This window comes from Schistocerca serialis, chromosome 1 (assembly GCF_023864345.2).
Source record: "Schistocerca serialis cubense isolate TAMUIC-IGC-003099 chromosome 1, iqSchSeri2.2, whole genome shotgun sequence".
Lineage (NCBI taxonomy): Eukaryota > Metazoa > Arthropoda > Insecta > Orthoptera > Acrididae > Schistocerca > Schistocerca serialis.
Window position 1 is genome coordinate 721811639 of NC_064638.1, and position 18643 is coordinate 721830281.

An 18643-nucleotide genomic window follows, 5' to 3' on the forward strand; every position below is an offset into this window, starting at 1 on the left:
TAGCTCAGACTACAAGTGCCCTCTGCCACTGCAATGTAGAGTGGCCAGCGCCAGCTACATGGTCCAGTCTCAGTCACAGTCTTCATTCTTAGTCAGCCTTTGATAGTTTGCATATGTGTTGGGAGCAGGAATCTGACACCACACAATGCTCTTTAGTTTCCCTCTCAGAACAGCTGGACTTTACTGCTATTTGTTCTCTTGTTAAGTTTCTTCACAATGATTGGGGAAAGCTACAAGCTAAGCAAAACTTCTGGTTACTGTATTTATGTGTTCACTAGTTACTTCTACTCCTGGCCAGCTTCTCTACAACAACCACTGCTGCTGTAACATTCTATAGCCCACCTTTCTTTACCATTGTGATCAAACCAGCATTAGATATTAGTCCCAAGAGCACCTGATAGCCTCCCAAAACCTGCTGAAGTTTCCATACTTTGGGTGATAGCAGTAAATTGAATGGCAACAGCGATCTGTAATACTGAATGTACAGAACATTGCCTAAAATCCCAATAATGTAGACAATAAGATTTTTTGTGATTCTGCTAATAGAATGTACATAATTAATATGTTGTGCCATGACAACTCAGAAGCTCACATTATGCAGTGACAAATTATAGCCAGCCACAAAAGCCACATTTAATGGCGAAACACTAACATAATATGTTTTCAATTTCTTAGATAATTATCCATCAAAAGTTAATCATATCCATGTTACTAAAGAAGAAGGTGCCACTGTTTATGAACCAATGGCTGAGAATAGTTAAATCTGATGAAAGTGTCAAGTTTCTGGAAGATGATTTCCATCAACATTTCTGAACCATCTTATTAATCACTGGAATATATCTTCAATATCAGTGATGATCAAGTCAAATGAGCCATCCCAGCATTAACTTACATTTATGTAAAGAAATGTATAAACCTTCAATCAGGACAGCAAGATGGTACTTTGAATGCTGACCCCCTACCCCGCAAGGAAGAGTAAAGCTATTTCATTAAATTATTTAGGCCTACCTAAAGCCTAATTCAAAGCTTCAGGCGGGCAGTACATCTGTCAATCTTTCTCATTCCCACTAAGGCACCTTGCTTGGACACTGAGAATGTGACACAGGTTCATTTACAAGGGTCATTAAAAAATAAACGAGTCAAAGACTGTAAACTGAAAACTGTTGAAGGGAATATAATGCCATTGCCACTGCGGTCTTTATAAAGAGTGCTGAGGCCCCAAACTCACCTCTATCAGTGATGTGGGCATGACATGTAACGGAAGAGTGAGCATGTGCGCATTAACCATCTACCACACTTAGCTGGCTGAAAACGGAGAAATGGAAGCTACAAAAGAAGAGCAAAGGGGTGTAGTGCATTTCCTTTCAGCAGCAGGAGTGCAGGTAATGGAAGTTCATCACAGAATGGCATAAGTGTACAATGAGTACTCCATGTCCGTTACGAGGCCCAAGGTGGGGCACAAGCGATACGAGGAAGGACAGATGTCACTGGCCGATGATGCATGAACTGGAATGCTACATCTCTCTATTAATACTCTTGTCCAGCAGGTGGTTGCCCTCATTACGAGAACTAGCAAGCTATGATGACAGCCTCTGCCCCATAGTCAGATTGAGCACTGGAATTGCAATGGACATTCAATGTTCTCCATACATTTGCGTCATTCTTCAATGAATTTCCGTTCCCTGGACTTCTTCCACTATAAGGAAATGCATCACCCTCATTTGCTCTTCTTTTGAAGCCCTATTTCCCTGTTCCCAGCACTATTGAGTGCAGTGGACGGTCAACGTGTGCATGTGCTCATTCTGCCATCTCATTGGCATGCACCCATGTCCCTCTAGGGCAGGTATGGAGCCTCAGCACTGTTATGGAGAGCACATCTTGTTCTGTGTAGGCAATGGCATTTTGATACCATTAGAGGTTTTTCGTTTACAGTCTTTGGCTCATTTCTTTTTGAATGATCCTACCTCAACTGTAAGAGTTTCAGTGTCCAATGTAGGAGTTGTCTGTTACCTACATTGACAGAAACTGATTGATAGTGTGTGGGGGAAGGTGGAGGAGAGGAGGAGAGAGGAGGGGAGAGAAAGGTGGAGGGGAAAGGGGAGGGTGGAAAGGGTGAGAGAGAGAGAGAGAGAGAGAGAGAGAGAGAGAGAGAGAGAGAGAGAGAGAGAGAGAGAGAGAGAGGGGGGGGGGGAGGGAGGGAGGGGGCAGACAGAGAGAGATATTATTTACAATTGGCTTCTTAGTTAATGCAAGTATGTACCCCTAACTGCAGCATGTTTTACTCCATTGGATGCACAAAGTTACTTACTGTGTACACAGTCTTGGAAAATTATGTACGTACATGGAGAGGAAACAGGAAAAAGCAAGCTTTATCCTACTCTTTGACTGCCATGGCAAGAGGTACAATGCAGAGTGCCATAGGATTACAGATACTACATGGCCCAAGAAGTCCCCTAATCCTTGATTTGCTACAGCTGCACCCATCAGCAGTGACACCTCCATAGCGTCTGATCTTTATCGTGGAAGCACTAGGCTGGGTGCAAACTTGCAGTGGGTGTGTTTGCCAGATGTATGTGGTCACTGCAAATTGTAATATATTACTCACTACAAAATTTGGTTGCAAGCTGATCACCTTCTGGCTTCTTGGCCCCAAACTGGTGTTCCCATCATCCACTGTTTATGTGCCAGAGGCTCAACAACTGTAATACAAACATTATCTTTTCCCTGCCTAACCACAATTACTGATGTGTGCTGACCTGACAAGGTTATTATGAGTCCCACTGGGCACGGACCCTCAAAAAGGGCAGTCACCACAAGTTACCACACAGCCTCTTTGAGAAGGTCAGCAAAGTTGATTTTTGCGCAGCCCATGATTAGTCAGGTATAAGCCAGAGGTGGCAACAGATTATAGGAAGATCACAGAGGTCGAACCACTTCAGTCAGCTGCTGGGAATCCCATTCCCACCAGAAGAACTCACCCCTAAGTCCCTGTCCCCTCCACCAATCGCCACTGAGCCATCGGCACAGATGCCCAATTCTCCTACCCCTTCAGCACCTCCCCTACAATGCCACTCCCAGTTTAACCTCTGATGAAAATGTTCCGTTCGGCCGACTGAAGAGGGCAGGGATCTAATATCCTGTTATTCCATCAATATGGAGAGACACTAAGCAAGTGGCAGCAGCTGTGTAGCAGATAGTTCCTTTTTCCGTGGCCATGACTCCAGAGGAGACAGTAAACAAGTCACATTGGTGTGCATGCCTGTCAGTCCACTGCATGACATACACACTCAGTCCAACAGCTGGGCAGTAGTTATGTTATTACTGAACCATCTGCACACTGGTGTTAACATACAACAGTTAAGTTACTTACTGGACCACAGAATTGAACTGGAACACTGTGTGTGTGTGTGTGTGTGTGTGTGTGTGTGTGTGTGTGTTTTTAAAATGATTTTTGGCTCACTCATTAGTTCTGATTTGAGCTCCCATTACTTCTACCCCTACACTTACACCTACAAACACACTACACAAGCCACTGTATGTTGCATGGCAGAGGGTAACCTGTATCGGTATCAATAATTTCTGTTAGCAAATAGAGTGGGGAAAACAACTGTCTACATGCCTCCATATTAACCCTAATTTTATCTTCGTGGTCCTTATGTGAAATTTATGCTGGCAACAATAGAATCATTCTACGATCAACCTCAAATTCCAGTTCTCTAAATTTTCTCAATAGTGCTTGTCGAAAAGAATATCGCCTTTCCTCCGGTGTTCAAACCCACCGGTAAGCAGTCCACCTCTGAACTGCTTCAATGTCATTCTTTAATGCAACCTGGTGTGGATCCCAAGACAAGAACTCAAACAGTCGACAATGTGTCACACTAATGTCTTATATGTGGTCTCCTTTACAGGTGAACCACACTTTCCCAAAATTTTCCCAATAAACAAACCTAAGTCAACCATTTGCCTTCCCTACTACAATCCTTAAACGCTCATTCCATTTCATATTGCTTTGCCTATATATTTAAGTGATGTGACTGTGTCAAGCAGCACACTACTAATGCTGTACACTCACAGATTATGGATTCAGTTTTCCTACTAATCTGCATTAACTTAAATTTTTCTACATTTAGAGCTAGCTTCTATTCATCACAACCAATTTGAATTTTTTACAGTCACACTTAATGACAACATCTTCCCTTACATCACGGCATCATCAGTAAATAGCCGCAGAATGCTGCTTGCTCCATTCGCCCTATCATTTATGTATATAGAAAATAACAGTGGTCCTATCACACTCCCTTGGGGCACTCCTGATGATACCCTCATGTCTGATGAACACTCACTGTTCAGGATAAATAATGGGCTCTGTTACTAAAGAAGTCTTCAAGCCACTCACACAGCTGGGAACCTAATCCGTATGTTTGCACATTCGTTAACAGTGGCAGTGAGGCATTTTTCAAATGCCTGACTGAAATCTAGGAATGTGAAATCACCTACTGCCTTTCATCCATGGTACACAGGCTCTCATGCGAAAAAAGGGCAAAAAGGTGAAGCTAAGTTTGACACGAGCGATACTTTTTAAAACTGTACTGTTTTGTGGGCAAAAGCTTTTCCCTCTCAAGGAAATTTATTCTATTTGAACTGAGAATACGTTCAAGTATTCTGCAGCAAATCAATGTTAAAGATACTGGTCTGTAATTTTGCAGGTCCGTTCTATTACCCTTCATACATACAGGAGTCACCTATGCTCTTTTCCAGTCACTTGGGACTTTACACTGGGTGGGAGATTTGCAATAAATCCAAGTTAAGTATGGGGTCCATGCTGTAAAGAACTCTTTGTGAAACCAAACCAGGATTGCATCCGGATGTGGTGATTTATTTGCTTTCAGTTGCTCCTCTACACAAGCGATGCATATTCGAATCAAAATTTGATGAGAAGAAAATGTGGTGCATTGCATATTGAATGTCCCACATAATTCTCTTACCTTTCAGGAAAGAGTCAGGTAAAGCCGGAGTGTAATCTTAGGAGGTTAAACAATTTACTGATTAAAGCTGTTTTCTTCTAAAATGTAGATCCTAGTCCACCGTATTTTCAAACTAATATAATGTGTTACAACAGAGTTAACATTCACATAAGAAAATATAAATATTAAACCCTTTTTCCACTACATACATTTAGCACATATCATAATCATTCTTTCAAATCTCTATCACTGAATCAACTGTCTCATACACCATAAAGGCCAATGAATATCCTATTACAGTACCAGTAAATTAATGAATCACAGCTTGCTTGCAGAATCATTACAAAGAAATTGCACACAAATAATATACTTACAGGAGGTGGTTTTATGTCTCCAGCATTATGGAAAGACTCCTTAAAATCAGGTTGTGGACTTGAGTCAACTTCTTCCTTGATTGGTGGAGGTGATGATGCAATATCCACAACTTCATCTACTTCTGATGATATGGGGTGGAGTTTAGGTAGAGGAGCTGGCGCACTGCTCGTTTTGTAACTACACTGTGGGGGCATCTGCATTTTTCATAAAAGATGAAAAATAATTAGCAATCAAATTTTAGATACACAGTAACAGCCTATTATAAAATGGAATTTATTATTTAAAATTATATTTCCTGTTTGTACTTGAAGATCAGGTGGCATATCAACCTGAAAACAATATCTTACTTTAGAGGCATATTAGTTGACTGAAAAAAGTTTAACTACGTAATTATACCACACACAGTAACTTATGGCTTCTGCCTGCGTCACATTATTACATATGGCAAATGCCTTTATCTCCCTAATATAGTAGCAAGGTAAGAAGAGCTTTAAACATCACAGGTACAGAAAAGTTTCAGACAGATAGGTGCTTGAAAAATTTCTTAAATTCTAAATGTAACACATTGTTTTTCACACCCAAATGGATAACACACATAAAGCTGCAGGATTCCCCCCCCCCCCCCCCCCCCTGTCCTTTCTCCTCCTTTTTTCCCATTTCCATATTTTTATTTTGTTACAAATTCAATATCACCTGTTAGCCCTATTTGGTACAAGTCCCACACAATTCAACAATATTCTAGAATTGGTCGCACTAGTGATTTGTAAGCAATCTCCTTTGTAGACTGATTGTGCTTCCCCAGTATTCTACCAATAAACCGAACTCTATAACACCTACTTTACCCACAACTGATCCTATATGATCATTGCATTTCATATCCCTATAAAATGTTAGACATAGTTATTTGCATTAGTTAGCCGATTCCAACAGTGAGTCCCTGATGTCATAGTGACAGGAGTGAAGCGCACAATTTTATATTTCCGAACATTTAAAGCAAGTTGTCAATCTTTTGTACCATTTTGAAATCTTATCAAGATCTGAATGTTTATGCAGCTCCACTCAGACAGTGCTTCATTACAAATAACTGCATTGTCTTCAAAAAATCTGAGGTTACTATTAACATGTTCACAGAGGTCATTAATATACAACATGAACAGCAAGGATCCCATCACATTTCCATGTAGTACACCTGAATTTGCTTCTACATATGACAATGACTCTCCATCTGAGATAATATGCTGTGTCCTCCCTACCAAAAAGTCCACAATCCAGTCACGAATTTCACATATGATCGTGCTTTCCACAATAAGCATAAAGTGTGGTGGGGGACTGATGACCTTAGCTGTTTAGTCCCCCTTAAACATCCCAACAACCACCACCACCACAAGTGTGGCATTGAATCAAATGATTTTTAGTCCAGTAAGGGGTACTTTTTGCTCACGAAAAATGAGGTAGAAGATTTTTTTTCCTTTTTTGTGCATATAGTTGAGAGTATGTTAAATCCAAGTTTTCGGCCTATAAAACCCTCGGGAAAATTTGATATATCAAAAAACCAAGAAATTTTGACATTTTTTCAAGGTTTCGCCTATAACTCGGGATTAAGCACCCTAATGAATATTTTACTATTAGCAGAATTAAAGAGCATTAAATTTTGTGTTGAATGACCTACTCACATGTCACAATCAGCATTTTTAGTCATACCCACAGCAAACAAACCTGCTAAGTTTTTCTTCCAACCCAGCTGGCATGGATCAATTTTCTTCCCAGTTAAGATTGCACCTGGCAGAAATCTTTCAAGTCTTAAACATTTTCTCGTGGCAGACTTTACACTACACTCATACGAAGTCGCAATTTGGAACTCCCATACAGTGATAACATCAGCTGTTCTTCTGCCTGGGCTATTACATATTGAGAGACTGAGGGTTTAGCAAGTTCCGCAGCTTGCACTGAGCACTGAGGTGTGGCTGTTGCTCTGTAAGGTTTAGTAATATCCCTTTTCCTTGGCAAAAAAAAGGGATGTGGTACCACATCCTGTACGGCACGACTGAAAAGGACAAATGCAGTATCAAAACTGAAGGAATTACTGGAATGCCACAATCTTGCTCATTTCTCTTTTCCCGGTTTATGGAAGTACAAGTTGTTTCCTCGACCGATTAGGAGAACAAGCATGTCAATGTCCTCGCTCACATTGTCAGACTCAGCAACTTGGGAAACAGCTGTTTCCACAATTAATGAATCCCCATCTTCTTCTGCCTTAGCACTTTTAATACTTCCATCCTCAAATTTTCACATGAGCATCAATATCAGGTGGTTCTTGTTGCTCTCATTTGCGAGAAATTTCTTCTGTGTGACTGCAGCATTTTTATTTTCATCAAAAATGATATCTGATGAAGAACCTGGTATTGATAAACGGCATGATCTTTCAGAGCACTTTGTTCCCCTCTGTTAAGCATCACTTTGGTAGCCATAGAATATAACTTATTTTGGATCCATTGTGCTTTCTCAAAGAGCTTTCATATTCCATCCAGATGGTTCCAAACTTTTCTTTGATGTGTCATTCAACCTTATGGAGAAGGTGACCACTATCCACCACACAGCTTTTTATTTTGGGTACTTAATTCTGCTGGAGAGGTGTGAAAGCACTTCTGTGAATAGTGCTGTGGGAAAGTTCAAATGAGAAACAGAATTTCAAGTCTGTATCAAACTGGCTGATAACACATAGTCTGTGAAGCAATGTCAAAGGGTTTATGGTAGGAATCCTCTTCTTCCCTATCTTGAGAGCCGTAGTGCAAGATGCAAGTGTTAGACCCTTGGAATCATATTTAAATGAGACATTTTTAAAGTTCTCTCCTTTAATTGTGCTGATCCCTTTAATTCCTTTTACTAATGCTTCATGACAATCTACAATTCATCACCAATGACATCACTGCTTACAAACATAAGGATTAAATTTTGGAAAATGTCAGTCTTTCAACTTCCAATCATTCAGTTTGTCACTGTCTGCTATATTTCGATCTCTGCATGAAGCTCGTCAAAAAAAGCTCGTAAACCCACATGCTGCTCGCTTGTTCCTGATGATACACCACAGAATTCTTCAGTTTTCTGACAAATATCATGTAAGGATGCCATCCTGAAGCCCACTTTGTGAGCAAAGAATCTGAAAACCATGTCTGTGAGTTAAGCTACCTAGTGTTTTCATTGTCTTCATGAAAGTTAGCTCTGTTTTGATATCAGACCATAAGCCACTTCAAAATTTATCACTTCGCCTAGTGGTGAAGTAGCCTTCAGTTGTAAATGTGTTGAATTCAGCAGCACCCTTTCAATCTTCCCATGTGAGCATCTCTTGTAAGTAAAGGTGCAGGGCCTTTTGTTTACTTATATTTTCAAAGACAGTCTAATCAGTTTTGAGTTATTGTACTACTTCCGACAAGTACTGTGCACTTCAACTTCCCATCTTCGATCATACAAGAATGAATTTGATTTTAATAAACACTACTTCTGTTGTGGTGAGAAAATTAATGCTAATTGGGAGAAACTTAGCAGACATCCCTATAAAAAGTGAAACTGATTAAATTTGAGTTAAGAGATACTGAACTAGAAAGACTACATGCTGCTAGTGTGCTGAGATGCCAGCTGCACTTAATCCTTATAAAACAGATACTATTACTGCATTTGAACCCCAATACGCTAAACAGTGCCTGAAACAGAAAAACGAAATTTCAAGCTCTACACCTTTGATAACTTGCAATTTTTAACTTAGAGCAGCTGCGTTTTAGCTAAGGGCGTTCGAGCAAATTTTTTAGCCAAGTCAGAAAAAAAATGATGGATTTTCGCTAACTGATTCCAACCCAATGGCTGCACCGACTGACATTTAAGTAGTGGTTCAACACAAAATTTAACACTCCTTCATTTTGGTAATGGTAATGTTTTCAGTAGGATGCACGAGTTCCAAGTAAAAGATGACAATCTGAAAAGAGTGCCAATTCCCCCCCCCCCCCTCCTCCTCCCCCACACACACACAAATTTGTCATGAGGCTTTAATGGATTCTACACACCCTCAACTATATACACAAGATTAAAAAATAAAATCTTCTACCGCACTTTCTGCAAGCAAAGGGCCTTTTTTGTGACATCATTACTGGACTATTTCTGAAATCAAGAAACACTGATACCTGACTGCCTTGATCCAAAGCTTTTGGTTATTGCCATGTGAGAAACGTGTAAGTTGGGTTTCACATAATCAATGTTTTTGGAATCAATACAACTATACAGACAGCAACATAAGAAATAGAAAACAATGTTCTTAACAGTGTCACCAATTCATTTTCTGTAAATAGTCTCACTCAAAGAAAAAAGAAACAACACATTCAGTTCTGCACAGCTAGAAGTACTAAACCAATAAGTGTAACACATGGCAAGGAAATAATAAAACAGGGCGAGAACTTCAAAAATTTTAAGTGTTCATACTCACGAGAATTTAAACTGGGGAAAGACCAGTTTGAAACATCAACAATTTACGAAAAATACAGAATGCTACTCACCATAAATGTAACACACTGTGTTGCAGACAGGTACATTGAAAAGACTATACAAATTGAACTTTCATCCAAAGTCTTCTTCAGAATAGGCATTGAATGAAAGCAGCGCAGGGAACAGAGAGGGATAGCAGGGTACCAGTAGTGAGAGGGAAGACCTTTCTGTCTGGTGGAGCATACAGGACTAGAAGGCAGCAGGACAAGGCCAGGCACAACAATTCAGAGAGGCTGTGGTAGACGGGAGGATCCAGATGGGCCACAATGTGAAACAGCCATTGAAATCAAGCATGCCACTGGGTGGTCTACTTTGCACTTGGCCACAGTTTGACAGTGGCCGTCCTGGTAGATAGCTGGACAGTAGCTGTACCAACATAAAAAGCTTTACAATAATGATTGCAGCAGAGCTAGTAAACGACATGGCTGCTTTCAAAGGTGGCCCAGCCTCTGATGAGGTAGAAAAAGACTGTGACAGGACTGGAAGAGGTAGTGCTGGGTGAGCTGAATGGGCAGGTCTTGCACCTGGGTCTTCCACATGGATACGATCCCTGTGGCAAGGGGTGGGGATTGGGAGTGTTACAGGGATGGACTAGGATATTGTGGAGATTGGAACACAACTTTAGGAGGAGTGGAAAGGATCCCGAGTAATGGGCAGTAAAATGTTGCCGCAGCATTTTGATAAGTTTAGCCAAGTTTGAAGTGCTGTATGCGAGTGAATAACTGTGGTAAAGCTGTGAAACTTGGCAAGATGGTTTAATAGTTTGCACTGTGCGTATTCTGTAAGAATTACGTCATTCAATTCTCTACCTATGTTCCAAGTGGCACTCAAAGCAGTCAGTAAATTTTTGGGGACAAAATAAAATTACTGCCAAGTTTAAGTATTGTGATCACTTCACACTGTTGGCTTAGCAAGCTCCCCTTTGCTGACCGTGTCTAGAAGCTTGCTTCCATCCGAGCAAGTTTTGTTACTTTTGTCTTTATCGCTTAGTTTTTGTGATACAGGGGGCTAAAGCTGAAAAAAAAATGCAAAAGTACATTAATTTAAAAACTTGTATCTCAAAAGGGATGCTTCATTCTTCACAAATTAATCATTTAAAAGAGCACTGTTTCCTCCACAAAATATTTTCTATGACGCACTATGAAGGACTTGTCCAAATGGGACAGAAATAAGCAGATGCGATGTACATCTAGACATAAAAATGATGACAATTTCAGAAAAACTGGATAACTTAATCAAGAGAAAGAGCTTTACAAATTGAGCAAGTCAATAAAGCATTTGTTCACATCTGGTCCTTATGCAAGCAGTTATGCGGTTCGGCACCGATTGACAGAATTGTTGGATGTCCTCCAGAGGGATATCATGCCAAATCCTGTCCAATTGTATATTATTTCATCAAAATCCTGAGCTAGTTGAAGAGCTCTGCTCATAATGCTCAAAACATTCTCAGCTAAGGAGAAATCCCACGACCTCACTGGCCAAGGCAGGGTTTGGAAAACACAAGGACTAGCAGCAGAAATTCTCACCATGTGTGGGCAGGCATTAGCTTGCTGAAATGTAAGTCCAGGGTGGCTTTCCATTAAGGGCAACTAAACGTTGTAGAATATCATCAACATAACATTGTGCTGTACGTGTGTCACAGACAAGAATCAAAGGGTCTTGCTGCGAAAAGAAATGGCACCTTGCTGTCACGGCATATGGCTGGCAACAGTCAGATTGGTACCCCGCCACTGTCTGGGGTGTCTCCAGACATATTTTCAGCCTGGAATCTCATTGACTGGGGTAGAACAGGTGTGTCTCACTTAACCCTGATGAACAGCGAAGACGTTTCTGGAGATGCTCCTAACTACAATAGGATATCAAGCTGACTGTTGCCCATAGTACAGACCAACAACCAAGGATGATAGTCTTGTATGCTATTTCTTTTGACAGGACCCCTTTTGACTGTCATCTGTGGCACCCTCACAGCACAGCAGTACGTCAACAATATTCTACACCCCACTGTGTTGCCATTCATAGCAAACCATCTTGGGGTTACATTTCAGCAATATAATGCCTGCCTGCATGTGTTGAGTGTTTCTACTGCTTGCCAAACACTACCTAGGCCAACAAGGTTGCTTGATCAATGTTTGGAGAAATATGGGCAGGGCCCTCCAACAAGTTCAGGATTTTGAGATCTAACATGACAACTGGACAGAATTAGGCATGATATCCTTCAGCAAGGCATCGAACAACTCTACCAATCATTGTCAAGCTGTATAACTGCTTGCATAAGGGTTAGAGATTGATCACTGCATGACTGACTTGCTCAATCTGTGAAGGTATTTCTCTTGGATAAATCATCCAATTTTCTGAAATCGTAATCATTTGTTTGTCTGTACATGTATATCACTTATTTTGTCTTGGAATGTAAATAAAACAAGTTGTTGTTCTGTAAAGTTTCAATACTGTTGTTGTTGTTGTTGTTGTTGTTTTTCGTCTAAAGACTAGTTTGATGCAGCTGTCCGTGATCGTCTATCCTGTCCAGGCTGTCTCATCTCTGCAGTTTTCATAACAAAAAATTCATTCTGTTAGTCAATCTGTATCATAATTTTCTTTTCTCTCTGATTTGATTCAGGAACTCAGAATTACTATTCTAATCTACTTAATGAACTGAAGTGTCCTGGGAGATTAGAACTGTGTGCCGGACAAAGACTTGAACCCAAAACCTTTAGCTTTTGTGCGCTATTGCTCTACTGATTGAGCTGTCCAGGTGTGAGTCACAGCCCTCCCATACTCTTCCACCTACCTCTTCTTAACCTCACTTTTGTTAACTCGAGCCCCTTATATCTCAAAAACTATAAACCCAAAAGTGATAAAATTTTTATGTTTTATAAACAATTTACCAGCTGGCAAAGTTACTAAAGCACAGCCTATTAAGCAAACTACATGAAAAGATCAAGATATTTAAAACTTGTGAGAAATTTTGTTATCACAAAATTTGTCCATTAATTAGTGCTGCTTGGAGCAAAAACAGAGACTCAAATGACATAAGCCTTACAGAATATGCACAATGACAACTGTTAAAATCACTTGCCAAGTTACACAGTTATGCCACAATCATCCACTGAAATTTTTGAAATGTTGCCATGACGTTTTTCTTGTTTGATATAAGAGACTATTATTTATAATGTATCACATAGCCTAGACCAAAGATTTGTATAACTACATTTAATCTTTAAACAATCCAGCACACAAAATCTGAATGAAATTTGAGGTGATCAAGTGGAGAACATGTCCAAAACCAGACCACTTGCAATGGGCTGGCCCAATTATAAACTACAAAAATACATTATCAGTTTATGTAGTAAAAATTTCAATTTACAATTTCTGTGTTTCATAATCCAAGAATTATTTTACTGGTTAATACCAATGTTCCATCCAACATTGTATGAGAAGTTTATTCTTAAAGGAAATTTTATTTCACTTCAATTTTAAATGGCCATGTAGGTTATGTAATGAATAAAAATATGTAATTAACCCATACCACTAGGTTATTCAATTAGGTTATTCAATAAATGGTTTTACTGAATTCCCCCATACAACTACGTCTACTTTGGCCCACGATGCCATCAATGTGGCAGACATAAACCAACTTTTTTTTTAGGGGGGGGGGGGGGGGAAGGGGGGGAGGATGTGCATGTAAAATATGTCATAACAAGAACTGCAATTTTCTCATGACATTACATTCATTGTCTTCATCAACTCCCACCCAGATTAATACCTTCCCACCTAACAAAGACCACAGATTAGTGTACTACACAACTTACAGTTCAAATTATGACACAGACTCTCTCTTTGCACTTATGATGTCACAGTCCACATGATTATTTCATGATAAAATCTTATGTCCAATATTGGAGGTTCAATTAAAATAAATTGTTTAACTGTAAAAGTATGTGTGAAACACTTTTCTGATATCGTGCTATTCAACACTGAGACGTATCCTTCTTTGCAAACAGGATAGAGCTTCAGGTCAACCTATCAATACCAGATGTCAGTTTCTTCCAATGATTGTGTGATGCTGTACACATACAAGGAGAAAGAGAATGTGTCACTGACGACACTAATTTTTTGGAATTTAGTCTTTGGTAATAGATTGATCTGTACTGTAGCCAGAAGTAGGCTATAGTTTGAAAACTGACAATTTAGTTGTAGCTGGGAAAACTAAAGACTGTGAAAATGAAATCTTAACTGTGGCGACATTGATCTGCAATGTATCCCTTTCGCTGAAAGGTGACAATGTGGTTATGAGGTGGTGAAGTGATATCAAAGGTTTCATGCAATCTGCTATATTTCAAGTACTTAAGTTCCAGTAACTGACTTCTATCACGTAGGCAACTTTTAGGACTCATTAATGAATTTGTCAAAGTGGCAGTGGGTATTCTTTGTTTATTATTATCTTATCCAATTGAAAAGTAACAACATGCAGAGAAGTATCTACTGCTGATGCCATGTACATTCCTCAAGTCTCACTCACACTTCCCACTGTAGGCCCACCTGCCCTGTTAACAGTTCTGCTTATTAAAAGCAATTTTAACATTATTTTTACATTTGACAATATGCCACCAAAAGCTTGGATGTTAAATAGTTTACTTCCCCTCAAACGGTAAATTTACCTCCAAAAGAAATGTGTCATATCCATAAAAGGAACAAAAGGGGTAAGAAGAATAGTGTTCTAGCAAAACCAGATAAAATAACAAACTACTATCATTAAACAAAACTACAACACGACACACCTATAACTAATATTGTAAACAAAACATTTGTAACTATAAATCCAAGAGTAATTATTATTAAATAAATGAAGTTACTCACCTGTGTATCTCCCAGGAATCGTTCATTATTGTTCCCAGTCATGGGAACTTCACAACTTCCAGAAGTCTTTCTTTTCCTTTTCTCTGGTGGTGGACTACCGGCACTACTTCGTTCTTCGATCGTTGTTCTTGCTGGAGAGACGGCGGGAGTGGGACTTGTCCTGTCTTCGGGTTTCTTTACAGCACCTTGCGTCAAACCGCTAATTTCCAAAGCTTCGGCAGTTTTTAAAAACATCGGTAACAAACTCTGACTAACGTTCACTTCTCCCTTATACATGAACTGCAATAAGGCCCTCATTTCTGTGTAATGGACATCCCTCAGAAATATTATTGGATGAGGATGAGTATTCTGTAGGAAAATTCTTTCAAAGTAAGGGCTGCAGGCTGATAGGATTGTCTGATGCGCTTTAAACGTTTCACCTTCACAGGCCAGGGTAACATCAACAAGGGCCTGTCTATGTAGCAAATTGCTCAATACGTCTGTAAGATTAGTCGGATGATTGTTCCATCGCAGGCAGAATTGTTGATCCATGATTTCTAACAAAAGCTGGTTGGAATCTGGAAATAAGCATTGACTGTCAGTGTATCATCATACTTTTGTTCCAAGTGCCTACATAGTGAACGGAATTGGAATTTAGAAAGTTACTATCAATAATGAAAATGCTACGCTTATTGGGATAATAGCTCCTAGCATAATGTGAAACCGCCATTAAAGAGTTCCAAGAAATCTTAATAATCAAAACATCACATTGTACGACGACTAGTCACAGTCAATCGAAAATTTAAGTCTTTTTCTGAGTACTATTAGCTTATGAGTACTTGACAAGTGTTTCCTTAGCTTTCTTCGTATTTACAAACAATTACTTACCTCCTGCAAACTTTTTGCAATAACATCACCACTCTTCCTGAAGGTCACTGCCCCCTATATTCTGGGCACCCTGCCGCACGTCGAGAAGTCAAATAATTCATTTTCGATTATATGGGCAATTAAGTTATTACAGAAACCGTAAACGAGAAAGCTTACTTCATTTCTTTCCTCCGTATAAGACTCTGAAGAAAACAGAATTCAAGTCTCTTTCTGTAGCAACACAGTTCCTGTTGATATGATCCACAATACTGTCATTCAATTTTCGTTTCAACATGTTTGTAAAAATCCAAATTGACAAAACCATAAAAACACAACAAAAAGTCTGAGCAATTATTTTATCTCAAAATTGGGTTTTGTATGTATAAAAATATATAATTATCTTTAAAATGAAGTTTATACGGCACTTAAAAGAAGCAGAAAATCGACTTGCTCCAACCTCAGGAGTAGAGCGTAATATCCTTTAAAGTAGGTCACTTTTCTAGCATCACACTTCGATTAATTTCTTTTATTTTCTAGTGATTCGGTAAAGAAAATATCCTCAACCATTTTGCTGACATTAACGTGACGTCGTACGGTACATATAAAATTAAGTGCTTGTTCGTTATGGCACACCTGTGAAAGTGTTTATTGTACACCAGTGTGGAACCATTTAGCTTATAGCTACTAAGCGGCATTTCTTGACAATATTTTCGCATTGTGATGATATAATAATACGAAAAATGTGTAGTATTGTTGACACTGAGAAAATTGCGTATTTTGTCCAATTTGCAGTATAAATTTGGTTTCAATTTCATTTTAACATTCATTCCAAATACAATCTTACATTCTTATAACTTATTTTGTAGTGTTTTCTTCAGTTATTAATCTTTCAATGTCACCAATTATTTTGATCTGTTCTAAATAAACAGTAAAGTAATTTACATTAATGAATACCAGTATATATTTTTCATATTTGGGACTATGTTGGTGCTGGTTTCATTTCATTTCATATGGATCACAGACATAATGCAAGCGAAAAATAAAATTTTATCGCCTCCTCATCGCTCTATCGTTGCACTCTTCGAAGTATGTGGATAATAACTGACATGAAGATTTTCTCTTTCTGCAACTTTTATCTACCGAGTGCGTATGTTGCTGTTGTGGTCTTCAGTCTGAAGACAGGCTTAATGCAGCTCTTCACGCTACTTTCTCCAGTGTAAGCCTTTTCATTCCGGAATAACTACTGGAACTCATATCTATTTGAACCTGTTTGCTGTACTCGTCTCTTTATCTCTCATTACGATGTTTACCTCCTGCATTTCGCTCCAGCATTTAATTGACGATTCCTTGATGTCTCAGAACATATACAATCAATTAAAGCCTTCTTTTTGTCAAGTTATGTCAAAAAAATTTATCCCCAATTCGGTTCAGTACGTCCTCATTAATTACACGATTTATCCATCTAATCTTCAGCATTCTTCTGCAGTGACACATTTCAAAACCCTCTATTATCTTTTTATCTGAACTCCTTATAATTCATGGTTCACTTCTGTACATGACTACACTCCACACTAATGTCTTCAGATAAGAATTCATAATATTTAAATTTATATTCAATGTTAACAAATTTCTCTTCTTCTGAAATGCTTTTCTTACTATTGCCATTCTACATTTTATATCCTCTCTGCCTGAGTCATCGTTCGTTATTTTACTGGCCAAATAGCAAAACGCATCTATTTACTTTTTCATTTCCTAATATAATTCCTGTAGCATCGCCTGGTTTAATTCGACTATATTTCATTATCTTAGTTTTGCTTTTGCTAATGTTTATCAGATATCCTCCTTTCAAGAAACAATCAATTCTTTTCAATGCTATTTCCAACTCCTTTGCTGTCTCTGGCAGAATAACAATGACATCGGTAAACCACAAAGTTTTTATTTCATCTCCCTGAATTTTAATGACCTTTCCAAATTTATCCTTGCTTTCCTTCACAGGCTGCTCAATGAACAGGCTAAACTACATTGAGGATAAGCTACAATTCTTGGCTCACTTCCATCGTAACCACTGCTTTCCTCTCATGCCCTCCAACTGTTATAATTGCAGTCTGATTTGTTTAAAAGTTGTACTTTAACTCTCACTCCCTGTAGTTTACTCCTGCTACCTCCACAATTTTAAAGGGTTTTTCCAGTCACCACAGCCAAAAGCTTTCCCCAAACCTACAGAAGCTATAAACATAGGTTTGCCTTTCCTTAATTTATCTTCTAAGAGAAATTGGAGCGTCAGTATTGCCTTACGTGTTCCTAGATTTCTCTGAAATCCAAACTGATCTTCCCCAAGGTTGGCTTCTACCATTTTTTCCATTCTTCTGTAAATAATTCATGTCAATATTTTGTAAGCATGACTTGTTAAACTGATAGTTCCGTAATATTCACATCTATCAGCACCTGATTTCTCTGGAATTGGGATTATTATATTCTCCCTGAAGTCTGAGGTTATTTTGCCAATCTCATACACCCCGCACACGAGTTGGAATGGTTTTGCCATGGCTGGCTGTCCCAGAGATATCAGTAATTCTAACAGAATGCCATCCATTCCAGAGGCCTTGTTTCAACTTTGGTCTTTCAGTATCCTGTCAAATTCTTATCACAGTATCATATATCCTATCTCATCTTCATCTCCTTCCTCTTTGCTTTTTTCGAATTTATTTCTCTCATATAGCCACACTCTATATTCCTTTCATCTTCAGCTTTCCCTTCTTCGTTTAGTACGAGTTTTCCATCTAAGTTCTTGATATTCATACAGCTGCTTCTCTTTTTGCCAAAGGCTCTTCAGTTACCCTGTAGGTGGTGTCTATCTTTCCTCTACTTACACATGTGTCTATAGATTTACATTCATTCTCTAGCCACTACTGCTTACCCTTTTCACACTTTCTGTCAGTCTCATTCTTTAGACATTCATATTCCCTTTCACCTGCTTATTTGTTACATTTTTGTTTCTTCTCTTTTGTCACTTAAATTCAATATGTCCTGCACTATCCAAGGATTTATGATAGGCCATGTCCTTCTTTCAC

The 18643-nt window shown here is 38.9% G+C and overlaps 1 protein-coding gene across 22 annotated transcripts in view; it reads right to left on the reverse strand.

The window, feature by feature from the left end:
* The window catches only part of LOC126481406 (sex determination protein fruitless-like), a 417410-nt gene extending 401608 nt beyond the window's left edge, over positions 1-15802 (reverse strand). For 10 of the 22 annotated variants that reach the window (XR_007587575.1, XR_007587568.1, XR_007587570.1 and 7 more), the window contains exons 1-3: positions 15594-15802; positions 14727-15283; positions 5339-5533 (exon numbers count right to left, since the gene is read on the reverse strand). Coding sequence is in view for 12 of the 22 variants with exons in the window: in XM_050105138.1 (XP_049961095.1) it covers positions 5339-5533; positions 14727-15257 (726 nt within the window). In the remaining 10 variants the exon portion in view is untranslated. The remainder of the gene's footprint in view (positions 1-5338; positions 5534-14726; positions 15284-15593) is intronic. The other 12 variants (XM_050105153.1, XM_050105188.1, XM_050105161.1 and 9 more) reach the window with 9 other exon arrangements.
* Positions 15803-18643: the final 2841 nt, after the last annotated feature.